The sequence below is a fragment of the Haliotis cracherodii genome, unplaced genomic scaffold (assembly GCF_022045235.1).
Source record: "Haliotis cracherodii isolate W230 unplaced genomic scaffold, xgHalCrac1.p SCAF_14, whole genome shotgun sequence".
In the NCBI taxonomy this organism is placed as follows: Eukaryota; Metazoa; Mollusca; class Gastropoda; order Lepetellida; family Haliotidae; genus Haliotis; species Haliotis cracherodii.
The window spans coordinates 39,084,452-39,095,009 of NW_027266269.1; the positions used below are offsets into that span (position 1 = coordinate 39,084,452).

The 10,558-nt window shown below is 42.0% G+C and overlaps 1 protein-coding gene across 1 annotated transcript in view; it reads right to left on the reverse strand.

Moving 5' to 3' along the window:
* Positions 1-243: 243 nt before the first annotated feature.
* Positions 244-10,558, reverse strand: part of LOC139461238 (SCO-spondin-like) — a 77,930-nt gene continuing 67,615 nt past the window's right edge. The window contains exons 38-46 of the mRNA XM_071242877.1: positions 9,077-9,253; positions 7,089-7,286; positions 6,647-6,841; positions 5,617-5,805; positions 4,923-5,066; positions 4,229-4,578; positions 3,255-3,360; positions 1,941-2,032; positions 244-1,432 (exon numbers count right to left, since the gene is read on the reverse strand). Of these exons, the coding sequence (XP_071098978.1) occupies positions 1,394-1,432; positions 1,941-2,032; positions 3,255-3,360; positions 4,229-4,578; positions 4,923-5,066; positions 5,617-5,805; positions 6,647-6,841; positions 7,089-7,286; positions 9,077-9,253 (1,490 nt within the window). The 3' untranslated portion in view covers positions 244-1,393. The remainder of the gene's footprint in view (positions 1,433-1,940; positions 2,033-3,254; positions 3,361-4,228; positions 4,579-4,922; positions 5,067-5,616; positions 5,806-6,646; positions 6,842-7,088; positions 7,287-9,076; positions 9,254-10,558) is intronic.

Sequence of the window (10,558 nt, forward strand, 5' to 3'; positions counted from 1 at the left end):
TACGAACGTAATTGGGTTCAGAGTTTTTCAGCCACCCTCGTACCATGACATTTTGAAAGCTTGATGTAGACCTGGCATGGTGCAACAACGTTTGAGCAAGATCAACATGAGGCTACCGTCGCATACACACCAGCAGGCCAGGATCTATCACCAATGACTATGATATGAATAATTAAACCAACAATTTAATGGAAATTACGAAAATATTATTTATTTGAATACAGTTCAACAACAATTGGCATGTACAGTGAACAGTGTTAAAAGCTTTATTTTTGTAACAAAATATGATACACTTTACAACGACCACATTAACAACCTTTATAAGATGAGTACGAACTAATTGTATGTACTATAATATTGCGCAGACTGTCAAGATAAGTTTCGGTATACAGTATATAGGTAATATAGGCTCGCTAAATACAATGTTAATTCCTAATGCAGGATATTTACTCTCCCCAAACACACAAGCGTGATAACCTCTTTATCATATAATGTCATTCTTTAATTCTGTGCTTGGAAATCGCTTTCCCTCTCACAAACATTACCTAATAACTCAACCAATCGAACATTGGAGCAATGTGGCGTTGCATATGATTCATTTTATATCAGCAAAGTTTCCGATACTAAACTGCCGGGCGGAGGAAAGGATACACTCGGATATTGGACATAACCAAGAAATTAATACCGTTACTGAAACGACCTGTGACGATCGGGGTAGAAAATGTCTTCAGCAACCCGTGCTTGCCGTAACAGGCGATTATGCTTGTCGTAAGAGGCGACTAACGGGATCGGGTGGTCAGGCTCGCTGACTTGGTTGATGCATGTCATCGATCGCAATTGCGTGGATCGATGCTCATGATGTCAATCACTGGATTGTCTGATCCAGACTTCGAGTATTTGCAGACCGTAGTCACATTGCTGAATATTGCTGAGTGCACACTAAACAACAAACAAACAAAACAAACATTGTCAGATGATGATTATGCAGGTCCACTCACCAGCCAGGAGTATTTCCACAGATTTTTTTTTTTTTTTTAGTGACCATCAAACATGGGTGTATAATTTCTTGGCCGGGCAGTTTAATTATACATTGACAGAAGATCAAGTTGTATTTTCGGAATGAATCTTGTCAAAATTATATCGTAGACAGGTTCTAATGTCATGTACGTGTCTCTTTCATTTCTCTGATTTACTTCCATCTCTTTGGCAAGTCATAAGTGAGTGAGTGAGTTAGGTTTAACGCCGCTTTTAAAATTAGGGCAAGTTATAAACAGACACAGAGGTCTTCTATATGAGTGAAGGGTGTGTCCGATTTGATTGCGTATTTGGTCTCAGGTTGAATGTGACGTCACAGTCTGTTGATTGTCGTGTGTTTCCCCCACCGTAGCGTCCATTAATACAGGTTGCCTGGGTCACACTGGTACAGCGATAACTGAAACAGCACACATTTATTTTAGGGAACTTCGGTTATGGCTCAGACGTACACCCGGAACACAAGCATCGTTTACTTTATATTCCCATGTTAACATATATAAATTAGACAGTTATTAAATCGAGAGAAATAGCTTATGTTCACAATATGGCATAGTCATTATGAAATACAGAAATTGAATGTTTCCAGCACCAGTTTGACTTTACCAATGTGTTTACATTCTAATCTTTTTTCCAACTAAAACACAACCTTTCACACAGTGCACACAAGGCCAGGGCAACACAGTTCATAACAATCAAATCCAATTAAAAAAAATCGACATCTGAACATTGTCCTGGAATGTATGCCCAATAAGTGTAAATTTCCAAATTGGGAAATACAGTTTTTCGTGTAGTGTCAAATAGAAAGGCTATCTTATTGACCAATACGCCACACATGAAATACATTATTTCCTTCATTGTTGCATAGAGAGGATATATTCCTGATATACCACACATGAAATATATACCTGATCAAGCTGCCCAATGAAGTTGTTGGTAGCATCGTTCTTGGAGTCTGTTCCGAATGTCACTCCACACTGCATAATGGTTGACTGTGGCGCTGAAATAACAATCTTTTCTTTATGCTTATGTCATTTTTCTTTATTCCAGTGTTGCATCATAATTTAATGAGATAACAATGCGAGAGCTTTTAACCGATGTTGTTGATGTTAAGATATAAGTACACTATTGGCATAAGCTCTCGGTGACCCCTTGAAAATTCGGCTTAGAACTGATCTTCAGCAACCCATGCTTGTCGTAAGAGGCGACTAACGTGATCGGGTGGGCAGGCTCGCAGACTTGGTTGATGCATGTCATCATAGCCCAATAATGTAGATAGGTGCTCATGGTGTCAATCACTGGATTGTCTGGTCCAGACTCAATTATTAACAGATCGACGTGCGGCGTAAAACAGGAAACAAACAAAACAAATCTCTCAATGATAATCGACTGAAGTCAACAATATATGCCTCATTTGACACGTTTCCTCTATTGTCAGAATTATGTCCAGTCTTTTTGTGCGACACTGTTATCTCCCAGGAGACAGCCAGTCCACCTCACCCCTCGTGGATCACCACATTAAAGCATTTATACAACCCTACACGTCTATCCTTCCTCGCATATTTTTTCATACGATTGTAAGTCAAACCCTTTTCACGAGAGGGGGAAGCCGTGAAGATCCGGGGTAGAATAGGTCTTCAGCCACCCATGCTTGCCGTAAAAGTCGACTATGCTTGTCGTAACTAACGGGATCGGGTGGTCAGGCTCGCTGACTTGGTTGATGCTTGTCATCGATCCCAATTTCGTGCTCCAAACATGTGAATCACTGGATTGTCTGGTCCAGACCGACGTTATAGCTGGAATATTGCTGAGTGCGGCGTAAAACAACAAGAGGTTGGTACGGGTGGTCCAATGGTCTCAGGCGCCGCAAATCGCTGTGCAGCGTTGCCTCCCTTGGGCACACCAGAAATCCAGGATTCGAAATCCAATTCCCCCTGATTATATTTTTGGGTTTGTCAGCACAATACTCGTGCTCTTGGGTTTCACCAAAGTGCTAAACGTCTGAGACCGCATCACTTCAGGCTCACTCCAACATTAAGCGGACACGCCAAGATAATTTGAATGCTGTTAAAAACAGCGTTAATCCTAACTCACTCACTCATTTTTCAGGAGAACGTAATTTCAATCCCATTGTTCCTCCTACATTAAGCTTACAAAGCAGCGTTAACTCACTCACTCACTCACTCCAATCCCGTTGATGTGATTAGCTACTGGCTACTCACCGTGAACCTTGGCAGCATACTTCAGCGTGGCACTCTCCACTACAGCCAACATGTCATAGCCCGCGTACGAAAATGTCACCGTCTTCCAGTCGTCACGGGAGAAGCCCTACAGTAGAGAGTCAGTATCATAGAAAAGCAGAAATGGTCGAAAACCCGGACATTTTACGGAACAACCAAATTTTATGTTTTTCTGTTCCTTAAGGTATAGTTATGGTACACACAAAACCCAGACAAATTCAGACTAGCATTCACCCTCATGGAACATTTAAGAGTGTCTTAGACGTGTAAGTGGTCCAAAGCGAGGAAAATCAATTTGATTTACAACGCTACTCGGTCCAACGGACCAATAAGAATGCGAGTTACAAACCAGCGTCAATGTTCCGTTGACGATATCAATAACATGGCGGCCAGTCCCATTGATTACGACAGACTGTGAGATATTCAACATTGAAAAACTGACTGACACGCAACAGAAAGCCATGAAAAATGCTTTTAAGTGAAAGGATATGTTATTGTCCATTATAACTGACGGTGGCAAGTCCTCCCTTACCAATTCCAATTTTACTCATCTCGACGTTTGATTGCTCGGTTAAATGTTAGTGTTAGTTTGTTTGTTTGTTTGTTTAACGCCGCTCTCAGCAATATTACAGCTATATGACGGCGGTCTGTAGTCGAGTCTGGACTAGACAATCCAGTGATTGACGTCATTATCATCGTTTTGCGCAATTGGGATACGATGACATGCTTGAACCAAGTCAGCGAGTCTGACCGCCCGAACCCGTTAGACGCCTTTTACGGCAAGCATGGGTCACTGAAGACCTCTTCTACCCCGGGTCTTCACGGGTCTAAAATGTGAATGAGAAACAAGGGCGTTGGAGTGGATCCTGGGGTCAGTGTAGGTTCACCGAAATGCGAGTCCTGGAGACATTGAGGGTGGATGAAACATTGAACATTTATAGTTTTGAATGACCTACCGCCATGGACACAGGTAACGTGACTGCCCAGTTATACCAAGACGTCAGTTCAAAGGTCATGGTGTAACTGTCCACTGCAATGACCAGGCTGCTGCCATTCTTACAGTCACTTGTGCTGACCAGCACTCGACGTCCGAACACAGCGCCAGATTCACGATACCGGAAGCGGATGATCAAAGGGTTAGCGGTTGACGCAGTTGGCATGGTGACTGTGGCTACAAGCCGACTGCTGCCGTTGAAATTGGCGATTCCGTTGGAAACCTCGACATTAGAGAGTTCAAGCCATGATGCTAGTGCTGACGTTAAGCTACTTCCCGCGGTGAAGGTGACAGCGTTGGAGGCCGAACAGACTGTCAGAAACAAAGACGTTACTAGCGAACACAGTGAATAGCTAGTGGATCGGGGCGTGTGATGCAAGAACAGCGACAGGGCGCCTTTAAGGATAATGAATGCAGCACAGACTGGTGTCGCACTTCGAATCTCACCAATAAACAGGTGCTTGCAATCTGCACAGGCTATTACATCTAGCAAGGTAGCAAGAACACATATATTTTAGTATTTGAATAGTTCCAAATGTAGCATGACCAAATACATGCATATATAGGTCAATTATGTCCCTTTGGTCATTGTAACGTATTTTGTTGCCAACAATAGAACTGTTGATGGTATTAATAACGATAGAAAGCTATGTTACATTGATTGAGAGCACTGCAGCCACAGTTGGTGATGTCGAACTGAGTTCCGGCAGCACATGAGGTGGGTACCCAGCCGAGAATGCCGACAGACATGTTGTAAGTGGCTGGGTTGGCGCTCCAGTCGGGCCGCTTGTCGCAGAGATCTGAAACACAACAGCACAAATGACAACGCATGAACACTCATCAAATAGACTGGAAAACAGATAACAGGGTCGCCGAAATTTATGCGAACTGTTGCATCGTGTTGTTAAGTATGGTTTGTCTGTCTGTTTGTCTCCAACTCGTTCTTTCGCCTTCTCTCTATCGGTCTGTTTACCGTCTCTCGTTCTCTCGCCTTCTCTCTATCAGTCTGTCTCACTGTCTCTTGTTCTCTCTCTCTCTCTCGGCCTGTCTCACCGTCTCTTGTTCTCTCTCTCTCGGTCTGTCTCACTGTCTCTTGTTCTCTCTCTCTCTCTCGGCCTGTCTCACCGTCTCTTGTTCTCTCTCTCTCTCTCGGCCTGTCTCACCGTCTCTTGTTCTCTCTCTCTCTATCGGTCTGTCTCACCGTCTATCGTTCTCTCGCCTTCTCTCCGTTGGTCTGTATCACCGTTTTCTCGATCTCTTGCTCTCTCTCTATCGGTCTGTCTCACCGTCTATCGTTCTCTCGCTCACTCTCATACCTAACCACTGACATACGAGTTCAAACCTACTAACCTCTGTCTTCACATGCAGTGGGACACAGATCCCGACAGAAGAGGTTAGGCTTGCATCCCTCGCGATGCAAATAGCTGTATCCCACGCCGCAACACTTGGGCACTGCCACGAAGTTAGTGTCACACTCCCAGTATGCACGGCAGCTGCCCAGAAGGTTGAAGGTCGCAGTGCTGTTGTCCTTGCACTTGTCTGTGGAGAGAATGTGCTTGTGGTACAATACTGTGATTAACATAGAAACATGTGGTGCTGTCGCCCTTGTCCTTGTTAAGGCGATCTATCCAAACAGTCAAAACAATGGGACGAGATTTAACTGATCAACGCACGCTCTGGATTGGTCCCGGAAAGATCCGGAGAAGAATAGGTTTTCAGGAACCCATGTTTGCTGTAAAGGGCGACTATGCTTGTCGTAAGAGGCGACTAACAGGATCGGGTGGTCGCTGACTTGGTTGATGCATGTCATCGTATCCCAGTTGCGTATATCGATGTTCATTACAACAGTCATTTGATTGTCTGGTCCAGACCCGATTATTAACAGACCGCCGTCATATAGCTGGAATATTGCAGAGTGCGGCTTTAAACAACAAATTTCTGAGTGACTTTCTTGTTATCTGTTAGTGTAACACTAAGGGAGCATCCTTGTATGGCGGTGTGGGGGATTTATTTGAAAAAGAAAATTGCCGAGCTGTATCTAACAAACTATATATTTTCTGAGCACATTCAAACAACCTGTTCATTTGCACTATTAACACAATAAGCATTTGTTTCACCATTGCCAACAAAGTAATCATTTTGGGCGTATTTCCGAACAAACTATTCACTAGAAAACTCTTTCAACCACCCCATGGAAATGAATGGATGCTTCCTGACACTTTTAGGTTGCTTGAACGTCCTGAGAGAAGTGAGAACTGTTATTTTAAACATATGCCTTTCTTTCTATGCTTGAGACTCTGTCCCAGGGAAGTCTCACCGTGGTACTGGACTGTATGCTTTCAACTGATCAGCTTTAAGATTTGAGAATACGCTTGCTTACCGTGTGGACACACAACCCTCCAGGAATCGTCACATTGGAATGTGACTTGGTTCCAGAATTTACCAAACGGACATCTCCTGTACATAGCAACAACGTTGCCATTGGGGTTGTTGTAGCACTGGATGTACTTGTCGCAGTCAGTAGGGTGATAGCGGTAGCCAATGCCGTCTCGATACGTTACTGACGTACACAGCCCTGTTGAAGAGCCAATAAGTTCTATCATACATGCATGCAAAAAAATATAACTATCCAATTATCAAATTCGTCTTAACATACATGCTTGCAATGATAGATACCTATCCACTTATCAAATGCGTCTTAACATACATGCATGCACTAATAGATACTAATCCACTTATGAAATGCGTCTTTACATACATGCATGCAATAATAGATAATAGATAGATGGAGCACAGTCTCCTAAAACAGTGGAAGTCCATACCTCCACATTCTGGGAAGCTGCAAGGTGTTGATATTGTCTGCAAGACATCCCCGAAACAGCCGTTGCCCCCGTTACTTGGAGGGGGGTTTGTACACGACCGTGACCTCCTCCTGACCACGCTCGGCCCGGCTCCGCACGTGACGCTACACGGAGGTCCTGTCCACTCCGTCCATTGCGTGAAACTGCCATTTACTGGAACTGAACATGTGTAAGATGATTACGACGCATCCTTGCTTAATGTATACTCTCTTCACCGAAAAAGCAGGTTGAAGGCTCTAGGAAGAGACAAAACATTCAAAAACGATTTTTCATAAGGTTAAATTTGTTGGGTTTTATTTATTTTTAACGCTGCACTCAGCATTATCCCAGCTATATGACGGCGGTTGGTCTGAAAATAATCGAATCGGGACCAGACAATCCAGTGAGTGATATCACGAGCATCGGTCAACGCGAGTTTTGGATACGATGACATGCATTAACCAAGTCAGCGAGTCTGACCACCCGATCCCGATAGCCATCTTACGACAAGCATAGTCGCCACTCACGACAAGCATGGGTTGCTGAAGACCTATTCTAACACCTACCAGACATAAAGCCTTTTGGGTCGTCGCTAATTAATATATGGAGCACAGATTTAATTCTTTTGGAGATAGCAAGAGAAGCTATTTTGTAAAAAACTGAAAAAAGTGAGATAGATCTCCAGTTTTTCAAAAACATATTTGGTTTGTTACCTTTTGGAATGCAAGTAATAAGTCCCCTTTTTAGAGTTAAGGACAATTCGCCTTTATCATATGATTGATTTATAGATCGGATTAAAAAATTGTTGATATCTGACCAAATCTTTGAAAGAAATTCAGCAGTAAAACCATCGGAACCGGGGCTTTTATCATTTTTTCAAACACTTCAGTAGTTCTTCATATTCAAGTTTGCCTTCTAGTGATGATGATGAGGTTTTATCCAGCCTAGGCACTTTACAATCCTTCAATAAATGTTCAAGATCAACATTACTAACATCATTTTTCGTATGATAGTTTGAAATAGAATTTTCTAATTTCTTCTTGAATTTCCTGCTGATTTGTAAAAACATCTCCATACTCGTTTTGCAGACAAGAGAAAGATTTATTTAGGACATTTCTAGACTCTAACAATAAGAAATATTTGGTTGGTTTTTCCCCCTTTTCAACTGCGTTTACTTTTGCCCTTATCATAAGCCCTTGCGTTTTGATCTTATTAATATATTCTAATTTTTCATTTATTGTATCAATTTCCTTTAGTATCTCAGATTTGGCTTCAATGTCGTTAGTCGCATCCATGTCCTCGGTTAACTGATTAATCTTAGATATGAGTATATTCGACACAAGAAAGTAATCAAGTCTAGCTTGCTTCAATTGAGATGGTTGGCGCCAGGTGTATCTTTTTCATTCGGGTATCTCTCTCGCCAAGGGTCAACTAGGTCCATTTCATCTTTTAATTTCATTATTCTATCTCTCGCCTTTGGATTATTATTGTGTTTATAATTGAAGGTGTCAAAGTAATAATTTTAAACTACATTCCAATCCCCACATATAATTATATGATCGCTATTTAGTGATTTTATCGCTGTTTCAAGATCGTTGTAAAAGGTAGGGTCGTCAACATTCGGACCATACAGGTTGATGATAGCTAATGGTGCTCAAATATTTGTTAGTGACACTAGGCCCAGCGGTACATAAGCACGCACCTTGGTATTAAACACTAATGTAATAACAGCTTGGTCTTATTAAACACTGGTATCCTCAAAGGGGCGAGTTATAAACCTAAATGATATATACCCTTCCGTGTAATCTAACACAAACACAAATTTGAACATTAAATGAACATGAAACGTTCAATAGGTCATCAATGCTGGAACTAGAGAACTTTCTTACAAGATAATGATATAATCCTAATAATGCAGAAGGTTGCACGTTGTTCCTAGAGTCTGAACATATACAAGAGGTTGTCCGTACCGAGACAAGGGACGTTATCACATGTCTTCTTCACTACCCCCAGCAGAGCTCCAGTACAGTTCAGACCGCCATTGCTGGGAGGTGGGTTGGTGCAGCTCCTGGTTCGAGTCCGAATCACACACGCGCTGCTGCAAGGGGGGTTGGTCCACTCGGTCCAGAGGGTCAGGCCACCATCCACTTGGAACAAAGATAAATAACATGCTCACATTATCCTGTCTTGCTTGAAACATCTCGCTAAGGTGGTATATTAAAGAAAGTTATATCCATATATTGTGTCTACTTGGGTCTTGCTTGAGAAGGGTATACAGGTCTATCCGAAACATCTCGCTATGATAGTATATTAAAGAAGTTGTTATCCATAAATTGTCTACTTTGTCACCCGCCAACTTCTAAGTAATGCCTATCAAACAATTGAAATCCACACTGTCACAGTCGGTGTTACAGATTATGAACCATATGTTGCTGATTTTGGCACACCAGCATCAATCTACGCACTTGGGATCAACAAAGTCAGCGACCCGGGCCACCCATCCCAAAAGTCACCTCTTACAACAAGCATGGGTTGATGAAGACCAATTCTAACCCGGATCTTCACGGTGGCTCATGTGTATGGTACGTTCTGTCAAATGCCATGAAACACTATGAGTGAGTGAGTATGGTGTTACGCAGCTTTTAGCAATATTCCAGTAATATCACGGCGGAGGACCCCAAAAATGGGATTCACACATTCCACTCACAGCAAAAAAAGTGTAGGTTTCCGTCTTCCGGAAACCTTCCGGAAACCTTCCGGATACCTTCCCATTTTGGATCCGGCCCGGATACCTTCCGGAAACCTTCCGGAAACCTTCCAAAAAAAATGTCAAAATTTGGGGGGTGCATTTTGTTCACTTAAGTGTGAAACACATAAAAAAATTAACTTGAAAATACCAAGCAATTTGAAGGTTGTTGAAGGCATCTGGAAGGTTTCCGGAAGGTTTCCGGAAGGTATCCGGAAGGTATCCGGATGCAAATTTTCTTCATGACTTGCTTCTGGTAAATAATGTTAGCCTGTGCATTACAGGTACCTGTTGTAATATTCTGTGTTATTTTAATGGTAAATATCCTCCTAAAACATTTTTGGAGAAGAAAATTGTTCAATTTCATATTTTGTCCTTTTCGGATGTTAATGGTATTTAATGAACAAACATCAGTTCTTGTATAATGATATCCTTAAATTTCATGTCCAGACTTCCAGTTTGTACTGAGAAAAAGAAAAAGTCATTGACAATGTGCTCACTTGGGCCTTTGGTCCTAGTGAGATGATAATAAGACTATTTGTAACGGTACATGTACTTGTTATATCCAAAATACTAACTTCATTGACATTTGCCTCACCCTAGTTTTATGGTACTACAGTAAGCTCTTCCTCAGTTACTGTGAATTATTTTATTAAAAGGGATTGACAGTTAATTTGACACTGGAGTTGTAACCACTGCACATATA